Here is a 22184-nt window from a genome sequence, read left to right as displayed (position 1 = left end):
CCAAGTGGGCAAGGGGCTGATGGCACCTGGGCTGTGCCAGTCCCAGTGTGGGCACAGCCCAGGGCAGGGATTGTCCCCCAGGGCAGGGATTGTCCCCCAGGGACAATTCCTCGAGGGCTGTGCCCAGTTCTGGCTCTGCAGGAGAGCCCTGGAGGGGCTGGAGCGTGTCCAGGGCAGGGAACGGAGCTGGAAGGGGCTGCAGAATCCCTGAGGGAGCTGGAAGGGGCTGAGGCTGGAGCAAAGGAGGCTCAGGGGCCCTTCCCAGGAAACAAGTGACAGGAGCAGAGGAAACGGCCACAAGCCGTGCTTGGGGAGGTTCAGGTCGGACACCAGGAGGAATTTCTCCATGGAAAGGGCTCCCCATGCTGGAAGGGGCTGCCCAGGGAGGTCTGGAGTGCCCATCCCATGTCCAGGGTACAGCTGGGGGTGGCACTCAGGGCTGGGGACAAGGTGGGGAACAGTCACAGGTGCGACTCAGCCTTGGAGGTCTCGTCAAACGGAGTGGCTGCGATCGTGTACGGGACCAGACCGGTCCCCACACCCCGTGTCACCGTCGCTGCTCCCGGCCGGACCCCCCGGTGCTGCGTCTCCGGGGCTGCCAAGAGCCGGGACCCTCCCGGTGCAGCCGGGGTTGGGGGCTGCGGGGGCACAGCAGCGCACGGAGTCCCGGTGCTGCCCCGGGCCCGTCCCGGCGCCGCTGCGGGGGCAGCGGGGCGGAAACCGGCGGTGCCGGTGCCTTGGGGGATCCGCTAGGGGTAACGGGGGGCTCAGCTGGGCTCAACGCGTCCGTGGCACCGCAACAGCGGGGCGGGCACGGGCAGTGTCGGGGTCACCGGCCTGGGAGTATCACCGGGGGAAAGGTCCCCCGTTCCGCCCAGGTCCCGCTGCCCGCCGCCGGCAAGGCCTGGGGCGCCCGCTCCCGGCGGGTACTCGGGGGTCTCCGGTGGTGCGTGCCGGGCAGGGCCCGGGGAGATGCCGGTGGTCCCGGCCGGCGCCGGTGCCGGCCCGGAGAGGTGCCGGAGGTCCCGGCCGGTGCCGGGGAGGGCCCGGGGAGGTGCCGGCGGTCCCGGAGGGTGCCGGTACCGGTACCGGAGGCGGCGCTGTCCCCCCGCCGGCCGGAAGCGGAAGTGACGCGGCCCCGAGCCCCCCACCCTCCCCCGCGACCCCCGGCAGCGGAGCCGCCGCAGGTACCGGCAGCGGGCACAGAACGGGGGAGGGAGCGCGGGCGGCCCCGCTCGCTGGGCACGGGTGGGGCCGGGGGCCGGGCCCCGCGCACACCCCCGGGGCCGGGCCGGGGCAGCGGAGGGGGCCGCGGGTGCGGGTCCCGGTGGGATCCCCCTGGCGGGGCCGCGGGGCGGATGCGGAGGGACCCCGGGCCGGGGCATGGCGGGGTCACCCCGGGGGCTGCGGGCGCGGAGGGGACGGCGGGGGGAGCCGGGGCCGGGCGGGATGCGGGGCCAAGGGGATGCCGGTGCCGGGAGTTCCGGGTTCCGGGATGCGGCGATGTGGATGCCGGCGCCCCGGGATGCGGAGATGCGGGGATGTGGATGCCGGTGCCGGGGAAGGCTGCCCGGGCCGGGAGGGGGCTGCGGGGGGATGCCGAGTCCTTGGGAGGAGCCGGGGCCGCGGAGCGTCCGTGCCGGGGTCCCGGTGCTACCCGCGCTCCCCACAGGCCCGATGGACGCGGAGGCGCCCCGGGGGCTGTAGGACCCCCCCGCCCGCCGTCCCCAGCACCGGCAGCCGCGGCCGGGCCGGGCCGGGCCCCCGTCGCGCCGGGGGTCCCGCCGCCCCCCGCGTCCCCGCGCCATGTCGGGGGCCCTGAGCAAGCGCAGCGACCTGGCCAACGACAACCGGTGCCCGGGGCTGAGCCTAGGGCTGCCCGCGGGCCCCGACCCCCGCACCGGCCCCGGCGGCGCCCCGGCCGAGGAGCTGCCCGGCGCCGGCTGGGCCAAGGCCGGCCAGGACCAGAACCGCAACGAGCTCGAGCCGGGCCCGGGGCCGGGGCGCTCCCCCGGGCCGCACGGGGACTCCCCCGGGGCGCTGGAGCCGGGGCTCCGCGCCCGCAATGCCCGCAACGCCGCCCGCGACCCGCGGGCCCTGCTGATCGGCGCCTCGGAGGAGGAGGAGGAGGAGGACGAGGAGGAGGAGGACGAGGAGGAGGAGGACGGGCCCGGGGCGTCCCCGCCGGCCCTGGGCACGGAGCGGGGCCTGCGGGAGCCGCCGGGGCGCAGCGCCAGCCGCCTCTTCGGGGGGCCCGGCCCCGGCAGCGACGAGGACTCGAGCTGGGCCACGCTGAGCCAGGGCAGCCCCGGCAGCTCCCCCGATGAGCCAGGTGGGCACCGCCGGAGCCCCCGTGACCTGTGGCTGCCCCGCGGAGCCCCACGGTGAGCTCTCGCTGCCCCACAGCTGCCCCATGGAGGCTGCCCACACTCTCTGGCTGCCCCTGCTCCTTCCTGCCATGCCCCGTGCTCCTGTCAGCTCCACATCTCCCTGGGCCCTGGCTGTGTGTGCCCGCTGCTGCCCTTGCAGCCCCCCGGGTGCCATCCCTGGCTGTGTGCCCACGGGTGCCGTCCCTGGCTGTGTGTGCCCGCTGCTGCCCTCGCAGCCCCCCGGGTGCCGACCCGGTCCCCCAGCCCTGGGCACTGTCCTGTGTCCCCAGCCCACAGTGGTTCCATGCCCCCCTTTGTCCCCATGTCCCTGTGGGGCCGGGCTGAGCCCTCTGCCCCTGCCCCACAGAGTCGCTGTGGCCGTGCGGCGCGGGGGCACACGGGGACCTGCCCCCCGGCTGGCTGCGGGTGCAGGACACCTCGGGCACCTACTACTGGCACGTCCCCACCGGGACCACCCAGTGGGAGCCCCCCGGCGCGCCCCACGAGACCCCTTCCGACGGCAGCACCCCCACCGAGGGGCCCACCGTGAGTGGGGACCGAGGGCTGGCCTTGGGCTGGGGGTGGCTCTAGGGCAGCCCCTGTGGGGCCACGGGGGTGGCTGTAGGGCAGCCCTTGTGGGGCCGTGGGGGTGGCTGTAGGGCTGGCCGTGTGGGGCCATGGGCCTGGCTGTAGGGCACAGGGTGGCTCTAGTGGCAGGCCGTGTGGGGCCATGGGCCTGGCTGTAGGGCAGCCCCTGTGGGGCCATGGGGGTGGCTGTAGGGCACAGGGTGGCCGGGGGATGATGGTGGGGCGGCTGTAGGGGGCTCAGGGCGCCCCTGGTCTGGGCGTGGGTTTGCTCTTGGGGTTACCATGGGTCTCCCACACTGTGCTGTGGGGTGACTGGGGGGAACCGTGGGGCACTGGGGGGCTGCCCTACGCAGCACCCTGACCCAGCCCCCTGCAGCTCTCCTGGACGAGCTTTGCCCCAGCTGAGACCTTCAATAATGGAGACTTGTGGAAGGTGAGAGGGGCTGGTGGATGGGAAAGGGTGGGGGGGTCAGTGCCCCCCAACCCCACAGAGCCCCCTTGCCCCTAGGAGCCCACGGCTGAGGAGGAAGACGAGGAGGAGGAAGAGGAAGACGAGGAGCCAGGAGTGTCAGACCTGGAGATGCTGTCACCAGGATCGCCAGGAGAGGGGTGCGCTGGGGGCACAGGGATGGGGGCACACAGGGGCAGGGCTGTGCCTGGGCCCTGTGGGGGTGTGGGACACTGGGTGACAGCGAGAGAGGGTGTGAAATGGGGGCTGTGGGGCAGGGACCCAGGTGTGGGGCAGGGAAATGGGGTCTCAGGATGAATTGGATTCATCCATTGGATGCCTGCCCAGGATCTCAGTGCAGGGGTTTGGGAGGGAAGGTCTGAGGTACTCAGGGTGCAGTGACCCAGGTATGGGATGTGGGGATCCCAGAGGGGATGGGGCTCTCAGGGCAGGGCTTGGGGGCGCAGAGGCCCCAGGGTGTCCGGGTGCAGTCGGTGACGCCCCCACCCTTCCCTTGCAGCATGGCCCTGGGCGAGGAGGATGTGCTGGACTCCAAGGTAGGGCCCCTCTGCTGACCCTTCCCCACTGCCCGCTGGGGGCTGGGGCCCAGCGCTGCCCCGGGGGTGCCCCAGGTGTCACCTGCAGGGGAGGGGCCTGGGCCACGCCCTGTGCGCCCCGCCCTGCCCCGGGGCGGTGCAGATGGGGCCGGGTTGCTGCTGCGGAGCTGAGGCTGCCCCGCACCGTGCCCCGGCCCCCGGCCCCTCAGCATCCCTGCCCCGCACACCCCCTGAGCGCCGCTCCCGCTGCCCCAGGGCCTCCCGGTGCGCTCCCTGGGCTGGGTGCAGCTGCGGGAGGAGGAGCTGGGGCCCGGCCGCAGCAGCAGCGCCGTCAGCGCCTGCATCCGGCAGCTCTCGGGGCCCCGCCAGGGCCCGCCCGGCGCCTGGGGGGAGGTGAGTGAGCCCAGAGCCCCCCGAACCCCTGTGTCCATCCCACACCCTGTGCTGCCCCCCTGGGGGAGCTGAGTGACCCCCTGTGTCCATCCCACACCCATCCCACTCCTCTGTGCTGCTCCCCCGGCACCTGGGGGAGGTGAGTGACCCCAGACCCTCCCTGTGCCCCCACACCCATCCCACACCCTGTGCTGCCCTCTGGCACCTGGGGGAGGTGAGTGACCCCTGTGCCCCCACACCCGTCCCACACTTTCCCCACTGCACCCCCGGCAATGGGGGCAGCAGAAGCCCCACTGACCCCCTGTTGCCCCACACCCTGTGCTGCCCCCCTGGGGGAGGTGAGTGACCCCTGTGCCCCCACACCCATCCCACACCCTGTGCTGCCCCCTGGCACCTGGGGGAGGTGAACACCCCCAGACCCTCTGTGCCCTTTGTACCCATCCCACACCCTGTGCTGCCCCCCTGGGGGAGGTGAACAGACCCCCTGTGCCCCCGTGTCTGTCCCGCTCCCTCTGTGCTGCCCCTGTCCCCCGCGGGAGGTGCCCCCCTGACGGTGCCATGCTGTGCCCAGGCGCGGGCGCTGCTGGTGCTGGAGGAGCGCACGCTCAAGCTGGTGGACCCGCAGGACCGGGCACTGCTGCACGCGCAGCCCGTGGGCACCATCCGCGTCTGGGGCGTGGGGCGGCACGGCAGCAGGTGGGGCCGGGCACGGGGGGCACCGTGTGTGTGTGTGCAGTGCTGGGGAGGGTGCACGGGGCACACTGTGTGTGTGTGTGTGCACTCGGGGAGGGCACACAGGGGGCTCTGGGCTCCGCGGGGTACCCAGGGCTGGGGATCCTGTGCACGTGGGGAGCAGGGATGGGGATCTGGGTGTGTGGGACCCCCACGGGGCCTGGAGGTGCTACACAGTGTGGGGTGGGGGCTCTGGAATGCCGTCTATGGGGGCATCGGGGTGTGGAGGGGCCGTGGGGCTGGGCTGAGGTGTGGGGCTGTGAGGGTCGCCTGTGCACCGGGCTGGGAGGTCCCACGTGCCAATGTGGTCCCATGGGTTGGGCAGGGGGGGCCGTGGGGTCCCAACACTGAGCCCCCCAGCAGAGAAGGGTGTGGGGCACGATCAGATCTGCCCCTCAGGGCTGTGGGGTGGGTCCTGGGGCTGAGGGGGCCCCGTGCCCCCCAGCACCCCCTAACCCTGCTCTGTCCCGCTGTGCTGCCGGGGACACAGGGAGAGGTATGGCTGCAACCCGTCCCCAGACCCCCAGTGCCCCCAGACCCCCAGTGCACCCAGTCCCGGCTCGGACTGGGTGGGGAGGGCACCGGGGTGGTCCTGAGCGTGCCCCCCTCCCCCAGGGACTTTGCGTACGTGGCCCGGGACCCCCTGACGCAGGTGCTGAAGTGCCACGTGTTCCGCTGCGAGGGGTCTGCCAGCGCCGTCGCCGCCGGGCTGCACCGGGTCTGCGCTCAGGTGAGACCCCAGAGCCCCTCACACTGCCCCATGGTCTGCACCGGGTCTGCGCTCAGGTGAGACCCCCCCTAAACCTCACCTGGGACCCCCACTCTGGCTGGGACTGGTTCTGTGTCCAGGTAAACCCCCCCAAGCCTCTGCTGGGCTTCCCCTCAAACTGCCACCTTGGCCTGAGCTGCGTCTCTGCCTAGATGAGACCCCCACAAAGCCCCTGAGAACCCCCACCTGGCCTGCACCAGGTCTGGGCCCAGGTGAGACACCCTCAGGAGCCCCCCAGGCCCAGGTAACCCACCCCAGATTCCCCTTCCTTGGTCTGCACCACATCTGTGCCCAGGTGAGACCCCCAGAACCCCGCCAGGACTTGCCCTAGCCTGCACATCTGCACTCAGGTGAGACCTCAGGCCCCTCCAGCCGGCCCCCAGGGGTGACCCCTGCCCACCCCAGTGTCCCCACAGACCTGCCACAGGGCACCGGGGCCAGGGGTGCCCAGGGTGTGGCAGCCAGCAGGGCTGGGGGTGCCCGTGTGTGACATCTGGGTCGCTGTGCGGGTCCCTGGGGGTCACTGTGGTGTCACATCTGTCCCCAGCTGACGGCGGAGCGGCGAAGTGCCCGGGCAGCAGGCAACGGCCTGGGGACAGAGCCCCCCCGGCTGGGGGAGCCCCCCCTGCAGGGTACGGGTTTGGGGGGCACTGGGAGAGAGCTGGGGGGAACCGGGCAGGGGAATCCTGCAGGGGGACAGGGCGAGGGCAGGGAGGGGCTCGTGGGTCTGGAGGGTGCATTCACTGCGGGAGGGCAGTGGGAGGGAGGGAGGGTGGGTGGCCTTTAGGGAGGGTTGGGGGTGTCTGGCAATGATCCCCCCACAGCAGGGCTCCCAGCCCCCAGGAGCAGGGCAGTGCATTGGGGGTGTGGGAGTTCTGGGGGTGCTCTGGGGGTGCTCTTGGGGCTCTGGGGAGGTGTGCCATCCCCACACTGCAGTGCCCAGCATCCGAGAGCTCTTGGGGGGTGCTGGGTGAGCCCTGACCCTGGGGGGGGCTCTGCAGGGATGCTGGGGCTCTGGGGTGTTTTGGGGGCTCGGGGGGTGTCTGACAGTGCCTCCCCACAGTGGAGTTCCCGGCCCCCAAGAGTGAGGTGGTGCAGCGCTTCCCCGTGTGTTACCTGGGCTGTGTCCCCGTGGCCAAGCCAGTGGGTGAGTGGGGGACTCGGGGGAAGGGGGGAGTCTCGGGGGGCTCCTCTGGCCCACACCCGGCAGCTGTGGGGCGAGGGCACGCCCAGGGCTGCCCTGAGCCTCCGTGTGCCCCCAGGCATGGATGTGATCAACGCGGCGCTGGAGGCGGCGCTGGCCCCTGCCTCGGGGGAGCCCCCTGCGCCCACCCCCGTGGTGGTCAGTGTGGCCCCCGCCACCCTCACCATTGCTCACCGCCAGGTGTGTGCCCCCTCCACCCCTGCCCTGGCACCCCCACCTCGCCATCACCATCCCCAGGGGCATCCATCCCCACCTCGGACCACCACCCTGGCCTGGGGGGGCTGTGGTGACCCCGCTCGCTGTGGGGAGATGTGTTGACCCCCACCCTCACTGGTGACCCTGTTCGGGGGTCTGAGTGACCCTGTCATGTGTCAGAGGGGCTGCAGAGACCCGTCCTCGTACCGGGGATGGGTTGGGTACCGCCATGGCTCCTCCCACCGTGTCCCCGTCCCACCCCATCCCGCGGGGCCTCGGGGTCCCCTCGCAGCCCCAGGGTCCCGACCCTCCCTGGGTGACGCCCCGCGTGCCCTGCGGGCCCTGTCCCCGCGCCGGGGGCGTCCCCAGGCCCGCTGCCACCGCGGTGTGCCCGTGTCCCCAGACAGAGGCGGTGCTGTGCGAGTGCCGCGTGCGCTTCCTGTCCTTCATGGGCGTGGGGCGCGACGTCCGCGCCTTCGCCTTCATCATGGCCAGCGCGCCCGGCACCTTCCGCTGCCACATGGTGTGGTGCGAGCCCAACGCCGCGGGGCTCAGCGAGGCGCTGCAGGCCGCCTGCGTGGTGAGTGCCGCCCCTGCGTCCCCCCGGCCCCGCTGAGCGCCCGGGCCGCCCCCGGCCCCGGCTGACCGCGCTCCCTCGCTCCCTGCCCGCAGCTCCGCTACCAGAAGTGCCTGGATGCGCGGCCCCAGGCCTCCAGCTCCTGCCTGCCCGCGCCCCCGGCCGACTCGGTGGCGCGGCGGGTGGGCTCCTCCGTGCGCCGGGGGGTGCAGACCCTCCTGGGGACCCTCAAACCGCGGCGGGGAGGGGCGCAGACCCCCTGAGCGGGGCGAGGGCGGGGGGGGCATTGGCAGGCGAGGCAGCGCCGGGGGCGGGAGCGCGGACCTGACGCTCCGGGGCACGGAGTTACCCCGAGTGTCGGGTCGGGGGTCCTGCCCCCAGCACTGCCCCCACGGTGGGTCACGCCCCCCCCAGGGTCCCCAATGCATGTGGCGTAACGAGGGTCTGTGTTGTACTAAATCATTAATTAATAAACCCATTCCACCAGCCCAGCTCGGCTCTGCCCCTGGCCTCACACAGGGAGGAGCAGGGTGTTGCGTCTGGTTTGGGTCTTCTTGGGATGTCACAGGTGCAGAGGGGCACTGGGGTCCATCCACACCCCGTTAGGGGGGCAGTCGGACCACAGGGATCACGGGCTGGTCCCAGTTGTGATCCCAGTGGGTGAGAATTAGCACAAGGAGGCGGGGTGGTGGGGCCCCAGCATCCCTGATTTGGGTCTCCCTAAGTGGTGGCTGAGAACTGCAGTGAGGAGGATGAAGGACAGCAAGATCCATCACACCTGTACTGTGGGGTGATGGGAGCACGAGGACTACATGCTGATCCTAATCCCAGTTCTGGCCCTGGTGGAGAGGATTAGGAGGGGTGTGGTGTCCATTGTGCCTTTATTGTGTAACTGGTGGGACATGGGGACCACGTGCCAATCCCAGTGACCTCGTACCGATCCCGCTCCTGCTGTGACCTGTGCTGGATACAGCCCTGCTCCCTGTGTGACCGTGTCCCAGCCCTGCCTCCAGTGAGACCACTGCTGACCCTGCTGCCAGTGTCACCACGCACCGTGTCCCGGGCTGTCACCACATCTCAAGAGCTCCTGGTGTAACCATGTGCTGGGAGCTCCCAGTGTGACCATGTCCCAAGGGCTCTTGGAGTGACCACATACCAGGAGCTCCTGGCGTCGCCACATCCCAGGGGCTCCCGGTGTCCCCATCTCCCAGGAGCTCCTAGGGTCACCATGTCCCAGGGGCTCCCGGTGTCCCCATCTCCCAGGGTTTCCCAGTGTCACCATGTCCCAGGGGCTCTGGGTGTCCCCGTGTCCCAGCCGTGCCCTGCGGCCGAGGCTCAGCAGAGGCGCCGCTGCAGCCAGAGCTGCTGGATGTGCGGGAAGGGCAGCGCGGGGCGCAGGGGCCGGCAGAGCGCGGGGTCGGCGGCGCGGCCGGAGCGCAGGGCGCAGAGCAGGGCGGCCTTGCAGGGCGCGCCGCAGGGCTCGCGGGGCGGGTGCCCCTTGTGCAGGTGGAACCAGAAGAGCTGGAAGAGCGGCTCGTCGTCCTGCATGCGCCGCACCAGCCGGTCCCAGTCGGCCGGGAAGGCGGCGGGCAGCCCGTAGGCCTCGCGCGCGCCGTAGAGCCGCCGCCAGCGCGGGGCCGTGCCCGGGGGCGCCGCGTTGGCCTCCGTCAGGTTGAGGATGAAGGTCTCGTGGTCCAGCACCGCGTGGGAGCTCCCGGGGTAGGAGGCGGCCACCTCGTACACGCGGTACCCTGCAGGGAGAGGGACGGTCAGCGCCAGGGAGCGGGGGCACACGGCAGGGGACACACAGTGGGGGACACAGCGGGGGACACAGTGGGGGACACACAGCGGGGGACACACGGCAGGGGACACACAGTGGGGGACACACAGTGGGGGACACACGGCAGGGGACACACAGCGGGGGACACACAGCGGGGGACACACAGCGGGGGACACACAGTGGGGGACACACGGCAGGGGACACATGGCAGGGGACACACAGTGGGGGACACATGGCAGGGGACACACGGCAGGGGACACACAGCGGGGGACACAGTGGGGGACACACAGCGGGGGACACACAGCGGGGGACACAGTGGGGGACACACAGCGGGGGACACACAGCGGGGGACACAGTGGGGGACACACAGCGGGGGACACACAGCGGGGGACACAGTGGGGGACACACAGCGGGGGACACATGGCAGGGGACACACAGTGGGGGGCACATGGCAGGGGACACACGGCAGGGGACACACAGCGGGGGACACACAGCGGGGGACACACAGTGGGGGACACATGGCAGGGGACACACAGTGGGGGACACAGTGGGGGACACACAGCGGGGGCACACGGCAGGGGACACACGGCAGGGGACACACGGCAGGGGACACACGGCAGGGGACGCAGTGGGGGACACACGGCAGGGGACACACAGTGGGGGACACACAGTGGGGGACACACGGCAGGGGACACACGGCAGGGGACACACAGTGGGGGACACACAGTGGGGGACACACGGCAGGGGACACACAGTGGGGGACACACAGTGGGGGACACACGGCAGGGGACACACAGCGGGGGACACACGGCGGGGGACACACGGCAGGGGACACACGGCAGGGGACACACGGCAGGGGACACACAGTGGGGGACACACAGTGGGGGACACACAGCGGGGGACACATGGCAGGGGACACACAGTGGGGGACACACAGTGGGGGACACACGGCAGGGGACACACAGCGGGGGACACACGGCGGGGGACACACGGCAGGGGACACACGGCAGGGGACACACGGCAGGGGACACACAGTGGGGGACACACAGTGGGGGACACACAGCGGGGGACACACAGTGGGGGACACACAGCGGGGGACACAGTGGGGGACACACAGTGGGGGACACATGGCGGGGGCGCACCGGGGTTGAGGTTGATGTAGGTGGTGACACTCGGTGCGATGAAGGCGATGGACACAGGACGTGACAGCGTCTCCTCATCGTAGAACAGCTCAAACTCGTCCAGGTGCGTGTGCCCAAAGAACTGAGCCGCGATGGTGCCCTCAAACCTGCCAGGGTGGGTGAGCAGGGGGCATCCCCAGACCCCCACCCTGGAACCCCAACCCTGGCCACCGGCATGTGGAGTGGGAGTCCCAGATACACGTGCTGGGGGTCCCAGATACATGGGCTGGGGGTCCAGGATACACGGGCTGGGGGTCCAGGACACAGGGCTGGGGGTCTGGCACATGGAGCGGGCAGTCTGGTGCATGGGATGGAACACGGAGAGAGAGCCCGGGTGTGGGGTGGTGCAGAGGTTCAGCATGTGGGGCAGGGGCCTGTTGTGTAGGGCAGGGGGGCCACTGCGGGATGGGAGTTCAGGGTGTGGAGCCAGGCTCTGGCGTGTGGGGTGGGAGGTCTGGTGTGGGGGTCAAGGGCACATGGAGAGGGGTCCAGCACACGGGGATGGAGGCCAGGGCATGGAATGGGGGTCTGGCGCGTGGGGCACATGTCAGGGGTCTGGCACAGGGTCAGGGGTCTGGGCAGGGTCAGGCACCGACCTGCTGACGATGCGGTAGTAGTTCCAGCTCCAGCTGCGCAGACAGTGGGCTGGCGGGATGTGCCCGATGATGTGCACCTGTGGGCAGGGAGCCAGGGCTGGGGGTGTGCCCAGGGCCCACCGAGACCCCCCATGTCTCCCCAGAACCCCCCCACACCTTCTCCCCATCACGCTCAGCATCTGCCAGGACCCCCATGAGCCACTGGAGCTGCCCTGCGGGGTCAGTGGCGTTGATGAGAAGCCAGAAGTTGGCCTGGGAGCAGAAGTTCATGTTGAGGGAGATGACGCGCAGCCCAGGCCAGACCTGTGCCGTGTAGAACCCGCCAGCCCTGTGTGGAAAAGGGGGGTCAGTGCTGAGTCCCCTGAGCCACAGACCCTGCAGCCATCCCACGGACCCCCAGCTCTGCCACCCGCACTGCCCACCCCCCTACAGCCCCCAGCCTGGAGCCCCCGTTACCCCACAGCCCTCTCTGTACCCCAGCCAGCCGCGACCCCCTCCCTGCACCTCTCCCCCCATAAAGCTGAGACATCTGCACGCAGGCCCAGCTGTCCTGGTACCCCACTGCCCCCCAGCATGCACACCACGCCATGTCCTGCTAGTCCTGAGCCCCCAGGTGCCCAGAGTGCCCTGCTCTGAGCCCCCAGCCTGTGCTACTGCAGCTCCCACAATGCCCGACAGCCAGAGCCCCCAGTCTGGAGCCTCCCTGCGCTGTGTCCCCTGATCCTGGTGCCCAAATGCCACAGCTCCAGGCCCCCAGTAGCCCAGAACCCCCTCCCGTGCCCTCCCACACCCCAAGGCACAAACCCCCCAACCCCAGGCAGAGGGATCCCCATCCCCATCCCTGGGCAGAGGGATCCCCCATCCCCATCCCCGGGCAGAGGGATCCCCCATCTCCAACCCCATCCCCATCCCTGGGCAGAGGGATCCCCATCCCCATCCCTGGGCAGAGGGATCCCCATTTCCATCCCTGGGCAGAGGGATCTCCATCTCCATCCCTGGGCAGAGGGATCTCCATCTCCATCCCCGGGCAGAGGGATCCCCATCCCTGGGCAGAGGGATCCCCATCCCTGGGCAGAGGGATCCCCATCCCCAGCCCCGGGCAGAGGGATCCCCATCCCCTGGGCAGAGGGGTCCCCATCCCCTGGGCAGAGGGGTCCCCATCCCCATCCCCAGGCAGAGGGATCCCCATCCCCATCCCCATCCCCGGGCAGAGGGATCCCCATCCCCATCCCCGGGCAGAGGGATCCCCATCCCCATCCCCGGGCAGAGGGATCCCCATTTCCATCCCTGGGCAGAGGGATCCCCATCCCCATCCCCGGGCAGAGGGATCCCCATCCCCATCCCCATCCCCGGGCAGAGGGATCCCCATCCCCATCCCCAGGCAGAGGGATCCCCATCCCCGGGCAGAGGGATCCCCATCCCCGGGCAGAGGGATCCCCATCCCCATCCCCGGGCAGAGGGATCCCCATTTCCATCCCTGGGCAGAGGGATCCCCATCCCCATCCCCATCCCCGGGCAGAGGGATCCCCCATCCCTGGGCAGAGGGATCCCCATTTCCATCCCTGGGCAGAGGGATCCCCATCCCCATCCCCGGGCAGAGGGATCCCCATTTCCATCCCCGGGCAGAGGGATCCCCATTTCCATCCCCGGGCAGAGGGATCCCCCATCCCCATCCCCGGGCAGAGGGATCCCCCACGCCCATCCCCGTGCCCACCGCAGGGTGCGCAGGGCGGCGGGGGGCAGCCAGGGCTGCCAGGCCTCGGCCATGGCATCGTAGAGCCAGGCAGCGGAGCGGTTGCCGCGCACGTAGGGCGGCGGGAAGGCGTTCACCGGCGTGGCCTCGTGGTTGCCCACGGCGGGGAAGACGCGCAGCGGGCCGAGGCGGGCGCGCAGCAGCGCCGTCACCGTGCGCAGCGCCCGCAGCTGGTCCCCGCGGCTCTGCTGCCACACGTCGTGCGCCGGGATGTCCCCGGTCCAGTAGGCCGCCGCGAAGCCGCCGGTGCCGGTGCCGTTGGGCAGCTGGGCCAGCAGCGCGTCGATGGTGTGCAGGGGAAGGTCGCACTTGCCGTAGGTGCCCCAGAAGCCCGCGGCCCCCGGGCCCTGGGCGGGCGCCCCGCGGCAGCACAGCGGGTCGGGGCAGGCGGCGGCGCTGCCCGGCACGTACTGCCGGTCCCAGTGCAGGTCCGTGAGGAACAGGATGCGGGCCGTGGGCGCTCCGGGCGGCGGCGGCGCAGGGGGCCGCACCGGCGGCTTGGGCGCGGCGGGCAGCGACAGGTTCCAGTCGCCCAGGATGTCCCAGTGGCCGCAGCGGGGGCCCAGCAGGAGCCCGCAGGCCTCGGGCGGGCGCAGCACGGAGCGGGCCCAGGCGGCCACCACGTCGCCCTGGAAGAGCTGCACGGCCTGGCGGCACACGGGCGGCCGCGCCAGCCGCAGCTCCTGGCACAGCCGCGACGCCACGCGCCCCACACGGGCCACGTTGGGCTCCAGCTGCGGGGAAAGGACACCGGGATGGGCACGGCACCTCTGGGATGGGCACGGCACCCCTGGGATGGACACGGCACCGCCGGGATGGGCACGGCACTGCCGGGATGGGCACGGCACCCCCGGGATGGACACGGCACCCCCGGGATGGGCACGGCACTGCCGGGATGGGCACGGCACCCCCGCAATGGGCACGGTACCCATGGGATGGGCACGGCACCAGCGGCATGGACACGGCACTGCCGGGAGGGGCACGGCACCCCCGGGATGGGCACGGTACCATGGGATGGGCACGGCACTGCCGGGAGGGGCACGGCACCCCCAGGATGGACACGGCACCCCCGGGATGGGCACGGCACTGCCAGGATGGGCACGGCACCCCCGGGAGGGGCACGGCAAATCCAGGATGGGCAGGCAGTGCCGGGATGGGCACGGCACCGTCGGGAGGGGCACGGCACCCCCGGGAGGGGCACGGCACCACCGGGAGGGGCACGGCACCACCGGGAGGGGCACGGCACCATAGGATGGGCACGGCACCACCGGGAGGGGCACGGCAAATCCAGGATGGGCAGGCAGTGCCGGGATGGGCACGGCACGGTCGGGAGGGGCGTGGCACCCCCGGGATGGGCACGGCACCCCCGGGAGGGGCACGGCACCCCCGGGATGAGCACGGCACTGCCGGGATGGGCACGGCACCCCCGGGAGGGGCACGGCACCCCAGCTGCCATCACCGTGCAGCCCCCAGCAGCTCCGCGGGATGACCCCTGGTTCTGTCACTGTCCCACACCCCCCGGCCACCCCGGTCCACCCAGCTGGATATCCCGAGGCCAGAAGGGACCCACAGGGTCCCCCAGCCCCTCTGGTCCCCAGCCCGGTGCCCTGCTGCCTCCGTTCCCGTCCCCGCCCCAGCCTGTTCCTGTCCCGGTTCAGGTTCCTGGCCCGGTTCCTGTTCCTGTTCCTGTCCCGGTTCAGGTTCCTGTCTCGGTTCCTGCTCCTGCCCCAGCCCGTCCCCGTTCCCCCGAGCGGAGCCGCCGGCATGACCCCGCCCGTCCCCGCTGCTCTTGCAGCCGTCCCAGCCCGTCACTCGCCCGTCCCCGCCCGTCCCTGTCCCCATTCCCAGCCGGTCCCGTGTCTGTCACAAGCCCCGACCTGTCCTGGCCTGTCCCGGCCCCGGCCCGTCACGAGGGACTGGCCCGGCCTGTCCCTGTCCCTGTCCCTGTTCTGTCCCTGTCCCGTCCCGCCCTGTCCCCGCTGTCCTGTCCCCTCTGCCCCCGTTCCTGTCGCCCCCGCTCTTCCCGTCCTGGTGTCCCGGTGCCCGCCTATCCCGTGCCTAGCCCGGTGTCCCCGCGGTGCTCCCCGCTGCCCCCGTGTCCCGGCACTCCCCGACGCCCCGTGCCCACCTGCAGCGCCAGGTCCAGCGCCCCGAAGAGCACCCGGCAGGCCGGGCACGACACGTTCCGCCAGCCCCAGCGCGGCGCCGCCGCCGCCAGCTGCTCCCCGGGGCCGGGCGGCGACCCCGCCGACACCGGCAGCAGCGCCAGCAGGGCCAGTGCCAGGGCCAGCGGTGGCAGCGCTGGGCGCGGTGCCAGCTGCGGCCGCGGGGGCCCCGGTGGGCACGGCGGGCGCGGGGTCAGCCTTGGCCGCGGGGCCAGCGGGGCCCGAGCCCCGGCCGCCATGGCCGAGGGAGGGGCGGGGCCGGCTGAGGGGCGGGGCCGAGCAACGCCATTTATGCATGAGGGGGCGTGGCAAGGACGCATAGGTCGGGGCAGGGCCCGCCCCCGGCGCCATGGCCGAAAATGGCGGGGGCGTGGCCTCCAGGGGGCGTAGCCACTCGGGGCGGGGACCGTATGCAAATGAGGCAGCCGGGCTACTCCAGGCGCGCGGGGCACGGTGGGAGATGGAGTCCTGGGGCTGGTGGCGCTTCCCGGGGTCCCCTCCCCCGGGGTCCCCTCCCCTGTGTACGGTCACCCCCCCCCGCCCCGGGGCGACACTGGGTGCACCGGGCCCGGGGGTCCCATCCCCCGCTGCCGCCGGGCTCAGCAGTTCCCGCAGCGGAGGGTCCCAGCCCGCAGCCCCCGAGCCTCGCGTGGTGCCGACCCCCCCGTCCCGCCCGGTTCTGCCCCGCGGAGGCTCCGTGCCGGCGGGCAGGAGCGCTGGGAGCAGCGGCGCAGCTGGGCTCGGGGTCAGTTTATTGCGGCTGTAGCCGGGGAGCAGCGCGGGGAGACCCCGGGCTGGGCTGGGCTGGGTGCCCTCCCTGAGCCTCCCCCTGCCCGGCCCCGGGGCTCCTCCCGCCGCCCTTCGCTCCCACCCCGCCGGGGCTCGGGGCCGCTGGGATGGAGCCGGGGGTGCCGGGCAAGCGTGTCCCGGGAGGGCGGGCGGGCGGCTGGCGGTGCACCGGGGGGCACGGGGTGTCGGCAGGGCAGTGTTCATGCTCGGGGGGTCCTGCTGGGGGTGTCCAGCTGGGGGGGGCAGGCACTGGCGTTGGGGGCCTAAGGGGGCTAGCTCGGGGGTCCCAGGCTGCTGAGGATGGGTAGCTGAGCTTGGCGAGAGAGGAGTTGGCCGTGGGGCTCGTTGGGGTCCCGCTCACAGGGGCCCAGGCACCGGCGCTGGGGGGCTCGGGGGTTCCAGCTCGGGGGGCGGCTCAGGGCGGCCCCAGGCTGCTGACGGTGGTGTAGCTGAACTTGGAGAGCGAGGCGCTGGCCATGGGCGGCTCGTCCTCGGGCGGGCGGCGGGGGCAGGCGCGGCGGCAGCCCCAGCCCGCGCAGGTGGCCCCGAAGGCCTTTCGGAAGCGGCGGTTCATGAAGCAGTAGATGAGCGGGTTGGCGCAGGCCGAGGTGTAGGAGAGCAGGTGGATGAAGGCGATGGGCGTGCCCGAGAGCGCCCGCTGCGCCGCCCGCGGGGAGAAGGCGCGCCAGGTGTTGGCGGCGAAGATGGGCAGCCAGCAGAGGAAGAACATGGCCACGATGACCACCAGCATGCGGATCACCCGCCGCTTGGCCGCCAGCTGCGCCCCCGAGCTGTTGATGCGGGCCCGGTCCTGCTGCGCGGCCGCTCCCAGCGCCCGCAGCTCCAGAGCCGCGCCCGGCCGGGACAGCTGCAGGTAGCAGCCGTCACCCTCGTCGCAGCTGGGCGCAGGGTCCGCCCCGGAGCCGCGCTGGGCTGTGGAGCGAGGAGGCTTGGTCATGGCCACGGCACTGCAGGGACACGCTGCAGCCCGACACCGCGGGGGCGTCCTCCGGGAGCAGGGGACATGGAAATGGCCGTGGGGACACGCTGCACCCCAGCACCGTGGGAGCGTCCTCCAAGGGCACGGGATGGGTGCAGGGGACACGGAAATGGCACCGTGGCACCATGGGGACACGCTGCACCCCAGCACCGTGGGAGCGTCCTCCAGGAGCAGGGGATGGGTGCAGGGGACACGGAAATGGCACCGTGGGGACACGGGGACACGCTGCACCCCGAGGCCACCAGGAGGTGCCCGGGAAAGGGGATGTCCCAGAGGAGCACACCGCTGTGGGAGCAGGGCTGAGGGCTCAGCCCCGCCTTTGCTGCTGGCGTGGGCACTCTGCCCACACGGGAGCCACGCCAAATGTCACCCGCAGCGTCACCCCCGCCCCACCCCTCACCTGCCACGTCCCTCTTGACGTCCAGCTCGAAGCGGATGCCCCGGTAGAGCTCGCGGGAGATGAGCCCGTACGCCACCGTCATCACCACGCCCGGGATGAAGAAGAGCACGAGGAGCAGCAGCACGTACCTGGGACGGGCGGCCCCGGTCAGCGGGCGTCCCCCCGGGCCCGTCCCCCCCGGTGCCCGGACTCACCAGAGCTGCCGGACGCGCTCGCTGGGCCAGTGGTGCGTGCACTGCGCGGGCGGCGGGCGCGGCGCGGCGGGCCGGGTGCTGCTGTACACGGCGTAGGGCAGCATCAGCAGCGCCGCCAGCGCCCAGGTGCCCGCGATGACGCGGCACGCGTGGGACCGCGTCTGCCAGGCGCGGGACTGCAGCGGGTTGCAGATGGCACTGTAGCGCTCGATGGCGATGGCCACCAGGCTGAAGGTGGACACGGCCACCGAGACCCCTGCGGGCAGCGGGGCGTGTCGGCGGGCGCGGCGTGACCCTGCGGGCCCCCGGCTCCCCTGAGCCCCCTGAGCTGGGCTCCGTGCGCCCAGGGCTGGGCATAACCCGCAGGGACCCGCGGAGAGGGACGAGCCCCCTCCCTGCGCCCCCGGTACCGGCAGGGCGGGGATGAGGCCCCCCTGTGTGCCCCACCCCGCCCAGGAGAGGGGACAAACCCCGTGTGCTCCATCCAGGAGAGGGGACAAACCCCCGTGTCCCACCCCACCCATGACAGGGGACAAGCCCCGGTGTGTCCCACCCATGAGAGGGGACAAACCCTGCATGTCCCACCCATGGGAGGTGACAAGCCCCACTGTGTCCCACCCAGCAGAGGGGACAAGCCTCCGTGTGCCCCACCCATGGGAGGGGACAAACCCCCGCGTCCCACCCAGAAGAGGGGACAAGCCCCGTATGCCCAAACAACAGGGGGGAACAACCCCCACTGTGCCCCGCCCATGAAAGGGGACAAGCCCCCCGTGTCCCACCCTACCCACGGGAGGGGACAAACCCCCACTGTGCCCCACCCATGGGAGGGGACAAGCCCCCCGTGTCGCCCCCTACCCATGAGGTAGGCCACGAGCTTGCAGACGACGTCGCCGAAGATGAAGGCGCCCATGAGGCCGGGCAGCAGGGTGAAGGGCATGCAGCACAGCGCCAGCAGCAGGTCGCTCAGGGCCAGGGACAGCAGGAAGCAGTTGGTGACCGTGCGCAGCCGCCGGTTCAGCGCCAGCACGGCCACCACCAGCGCGTTGCCCCCGACGCTCAGCACGAAGATCAGCACGTAGAGCACCACGCGCACCGCCACGTCCAGATCTGCGGGCACGGCGCTGCGCTGGCACCCGGGGCACCGCGAGGGCACCCAGGTGGCACCTAGAGGCACTGTGAAAGCACTCCCGAGGCCACCACCGAGACACCCCCATGGCACCCCGAGGGCAGCCCAGACACGCTGTGAGGGCACCCCAAAGGGGCCCCAGCGCAGGCCCGGGCCCCGGGACCCCGGGGCTCCGGCGCGGGCTCGGCGCACACCCATCAGATGAGAGCATCGTTTCCCCGCGTGTGGCGGCCGCCGGGATTCGGGGTGAGCCCCCCGCCCCTCGGCTCAGTTCCCCGAGGGCGAGGGACCCCCATGCAGGTGGGTGCCCTATCCTGCCCACCCTCCGCCTCGGTGTCGGGCGCGGGGACCGGGCACGTCCCGCCCGGAGCGCGGAGCGGCACCGGGCAGGGGTGGGCTCGGTGGTCCCGGCCGAGGGTCCGCTGGAGTCCTGGCCCGGCAGCGGGGCAGGGGCGCGGGGCGGGCGCTGCCGTGTCCGCGGCGTCCCCGTCCGAGTCCCCTCCGCCCTCCCGCTGCCGCCGGCACAGCCCGGCGCGCTCCCCCGGCAGCGCCGGGATCCGCATCGGAACCGCGGGCAGCGCCGGGGCCGCCGAGCCCGCGGGGGTCGGGACGATGGTGCCGGCTGAGGAGGGGCACGGCGGGCACGGGGCGGCTCCGCTGGGGCAGCGGGGGAACCGGAGCACAGGGCGGTGAGCACCGGGGCGGCGCGGCGGGACGGAGCGGGATGGTACCGGCGGGCGGGGGGCGCAGGGCCGGGCACGAACGGGGGTGGGGGTCCCTTCCCGGGTCCATCCCGCTCCTTCCCCCCGCCCCGCTCTCACCTCTGGGCGCCGGGGGCCCGCGGAGGCCCCTGCGGAGGAGGTCGCAGACCGAGCCGTTGGTCCCGTTGCCGGTGCCGGTGCCGGGTCCGTTCCCGGTGCCGTTCCCGGCGCGGCAGAGCATCTCCTGCAGCGACTCGTTGAGGGGCCGGGGGTCCATGGCGGGGCCCCCCCCGCCTGCCCCCGCCCCTCCTCCGGCAGGAGGCACCGGGAAGGAGCGGGCACCGGGAGGCTCCGGCGGGGACGAGGCTCCGATCCGCTCCGAGCCGCCGCTGGATAAGCGGGGGCGGCGCCCGGCGCGGGGCGGGCCGGGGGCGGGGGGCGGCGGCGGCGGCGGGGGGAGCCCGGGGGGTGCCGGGGGGCGCGGGGGAGGCGGGATCGGGGCGAGCCCGGGGCGGGGGGGACGGGCGGGGCCGTGGAGAGCGCCGGGAGCGGGGCTCGGGGGGTACCGGGCTGCAGCCCAGTCCCGGGCGGCTCGGGGGGCTCGGGCGGCTCGCAGGGAGCGCTCCTGAGGCACCGGGCGGCGGCCGCCACCCGCGGGTCGGTCACCGCTTCCCCCTGCTGCCCCGGGACGGGCGGCGGGGCCGGGGATCCCGAGACTCCGTGACCCTGACCCGGCCCCGGCCCCGTCCCGGCTCCTTCCTCTCCCGGTCCTGCAAGAGCAGCTGCCGGTGTCACCCACACCAGCGGTCGCTGCTGTGTCCCCCTCCGGTCACCCCTCAGTCCCGCGGCACCCCCGCCCCTCGTGGGACCCCCTGAGCCCCGGGGACCTCCTGTGCCCCTGTGGATCTCTGTGCCCCGGAGGGACCCCGGGCCCTGCGCAGAGCCTGTGCCCTGAGGGGAGCCTGTGCCATGGGGGTGCCCTGTGCCCTGAGGGGAGCCTGTGCCATGGGGGTGCCCTGCGCCCTGAGGGGAGCCTGTGCCCCCCCAGGGCCATACACGCCACGGGGACCTCGTGCCCCAATGCGACCCCGTGCCCTGAGGGGCCCCTGCACCGTGGGGGTGCCATGTGCTTTGGGAGCACCTGGCACGTCACTGGGACCCTGTGCCCTATGGGGACCCTGTGCCTTGGAGGGGCCCTGCATCCCAGTACGACCCTGTCCTCCTGCGGAGCCTGGCTCCTGTGCCCTGGGGGCACCCTGCACCTCGGAGGGACCCGGTGCCCTGGGGGGACCGTGTGCCCTGAGGACATCCCATGCCCCGGTTGAATCCTGCACTCTGGGGGGAGCCTGTCCCCCGGCAGGACCCTGTGGGCCGGCAGGCTGCTGCGGTGAGGCCGTTCCTGCTGTCCCGACTGCCCGCACGGCTCCATCCCGCACGGCTCCATCCCGCACGGCTCTCTCCCTCCCCGCTCTCTCCCTCCCCTCTCTCTCCCTCCCCGCTCTCTCCCGCCCCGCTCTCTCCCTCCCCGCTCTCTCCCGCCCCGCTCCGTCCCGCAGCCGCAGCCGTCCCTCGAGGCGCCGGACGCGCAGGGCCGTGCGCAGGGCACTGGCCTCCAGCTGTGCCAGCAGCCGCGCCGCCCGCGTCTGGAGCCCCTCCAGGGCCGCCTCCAACGCCCGCAGCCGCCGCTCCGCCTCGGCCTCGGCCGCCAGCGCCGCCGCCTCGGCCGCGGTGTCCAGCTGGCCCATGCGGAGCAGCAGCTCCCGGCCCTTGGCCTCCATGGCGGCGCGGGCGCTGGGGAACTCGGCCAGCACCTCCGCCAGGTCCTCCTTGCCCAGGCAGAAGAGGTCCGAGTAGCCGATGCTCAGGATGTTGGCCGTGCGCCGGTTCCCGGCCACGTTGCCTGCGGGGCGGGGGCCGTGAGCCGAGGGCAGCGCACCGGGCGGGGCGCCGGGGCGCGGCGCGGGGCTCACCCTTGATGTTGATGAGGCTGATCTCGCCGAAGTAGAGCCCCGCGCCCAGCACGGCCAGCTGCGTGACGCCGTCGGCGGCCAGCACGGCCAGGCGGCCCTCGCGGATGAAGTACATCTCTCGGCCCACGTCGCCGCGCCGGCACACGAACTCGCCGGGCCCGAAGACCTGCGGCCGCAGGCGCAGCACCAGCTGCCGCAGCACGCCGCGCTCCCAGCCGCGGAACAGCCCCACTCGCCGCAGGGCCGCCAGGTGCACGCTGGCCGCCACCTCGGCGCGCAGCCCCCGCGGCAGGTGCCGCAGCGCCCGCCACTCGGCCGGCGGCTTGCGCTGCGCCCGCAGGTGCTGGTGCCAGCGCGCCACCCGCGCCGCCAGCCGCCCGCCCGCGCCCCGCGCCCGCAGGTACCGCCGCACCGGGCCCGCCGCGGGGTACAGCGCGCTGCCCGCCGAGCTCAGGTTGACGATGACGGTGCTGATGCTGCCGGTGATGGTGGCGAAGCCCAGCACGGCCAGGAGGAAGCCGGCGGTGAGGAAGAGGAGCTCCTCCTCGCGCTGCGCCGGCGGCGTGTCGCCCACCATGGCCAGCACCAGCGTGGAGATGTAGAAGCTGTGCAGGTAGCGGCGCAGCAGCCGCGGGGAGCTGGGGCACACCCAGGGGTCGGCGCCCAGCCCCAGGCGCGCCGACAGCGCGAAGTAGAG

General features: G+C 72.9%; 3 protein-coding genes across 4 annotated transcripts; 1 reads left to right on the top strand and 2 right to left on the bottom strand.

Moving 5' to 3' along the window:
- Positions 1 to 1479: 1479 nt before the first annotated feature.
- On the top strand, positions 1480 to 8318 carry APBB1 (amyloid beta precursor protein binding family B member 1). Its single transcript, XM_058018800.1, is given in 14 exon segments — positions 1480 to 1760; positions 1763 to 2332; positions 2737 to 2915; positions 3334 to 3390; positions 3466 to 3566; positions 3926 to 3962; positions 4218 to 4355; positions 4927 to 5051; positions 5703 to 5817; positions 6404 to 6488; positions 6920 to 7003; positions 7119 to 7240; positions 7659 to 7835; positions 7928 to 8318. Coding segments are annotated over 14 exon segments (2223 nt in total). The 5' UTR covers positions 1480 to 1495; the 3' UTR covers positions 8096 to 8318.
- Positions 8319 to 8696: 378 nt separating this feature from the next.
- On the bottom strand, positions 8697 to 15546 carry SMPD1 (sphingomyelin phosphodiesterase 1). Its single transcript, XM_058045602.1, has 6 exons — positions 15271 to 15546; positions 13104 to 13876; positions 11546 to 11717; positions 11390 to 11466; positions 10755 to 10900; positions 8697 to 9583 (listed from the first exon to the last, which is right to left on the bottom strand). The coding sequence occupies exons 1-6, from the start codon at positions 15544 to 15546 to the stop codon at positions 9168 to 9170; spliced, it is 1860 nt and encodes a 619-aa protein (XP_057901585.1). The 3' UTR covers positions 8697 to 9167.
- A 506-nt stretch (positions 15547 to 16052) lies between these two features.
- Positions 16053 to 19889, bottom strand: CCKBR (cholecystokinin B receptor). 2 transcript variants are annotated; one of them, XM_058018619.1, is made up of 5 exons: positions 19638 to 19889; positions 18546 to 18854; positions 17691 to 17946; positions 17497 to 17624; positions 16053 to 17029 (listed from the first exon to the last, which is right to left on the bottom strand). In XM_058018619.1, the coding sequence occupies exons 1-5, from the start codon at positions 19792 to 19794 to the stop codon at positions 16512 to 16514; spliced, it is 1368 nt and encodes a 455-aa protein (XP_057874602.1). In that variant the 5' UTR covers positions 19795 to 19889; the 3' UTR covers positions 16053 to 16511. The 2 variants fall into 2 exon arrangements, with proteins under 2 accessions (XP_057874602.1, XP_057874603.1); XM_058018620.1 differs by having other exon boundaries at positions 18546 to 18797.
- Positions 19890 to 22184: the final 2295 nt, after the last annotated feature.

Source organism: Melospiza georgiana, chromosome 2 (genome assembly GCF_028018845.1).
Source record: "Melospiza georgiana isolate bMelGeo1 chromosome 2, bMelGeo1.pri, whole genome shotgun sequence".
Lineage (NCBI taxonomy): Eukaryota > Metazoa > Chordata > Aves > Passeriformes > Passerellidae > Melospiza > Melospiza georgiana.
The sequence above is the reverse complement of the archived record's forward strand: the minus strand, read 5'-3'. Positions and strand labels throughout refer to the sequence as shown.

Coding starts and splice junctions, on each gene's coding strand:
- CCKBR (XM_058018619.1), bottom strand. CDS start 19,794: ATGGACCCCCGGCCCCTCAACGAGTCGCTGCAGGAGATGCTCTGCCGC. Junction 18,855..19,637: donor CGGGCCCCCGGCGCCCAGAG/GTGAGAGCGGGG, acceptor CAGTGCCTCTAG/GTGCCACCTGGGTGCCCTCG. Junction 17,030..17,496: donor CGTCAAGAGGGACGTGGCAG/GTGAGGGGTGGG, acceptor CTCGCTCCACAG/CCCAGCGCGGCTCCGGGGCG.
- SMPD1 (XM_058045602.1), bottom strand. CDS start 15,546: ATGGCGGCCGGGGCTCGGGCCCCGCTGGCCCCGCGGCCAAGGCTGACC. Junction 13,877..15,270: donor CGCTGGACCTGGCGCTGCAG/GTGGGCACGGGG, acceptor CTTTCCCCGCAG/CTGGAGCCCAACGTGGCCCG. Junction 10,901..11,389: donor TACTACCGCATCGTCAGCAG/GTCGGTGCCTGA, acceptor CCACCCTGGCAG/GTTTGAGGGCACCATCGCGG.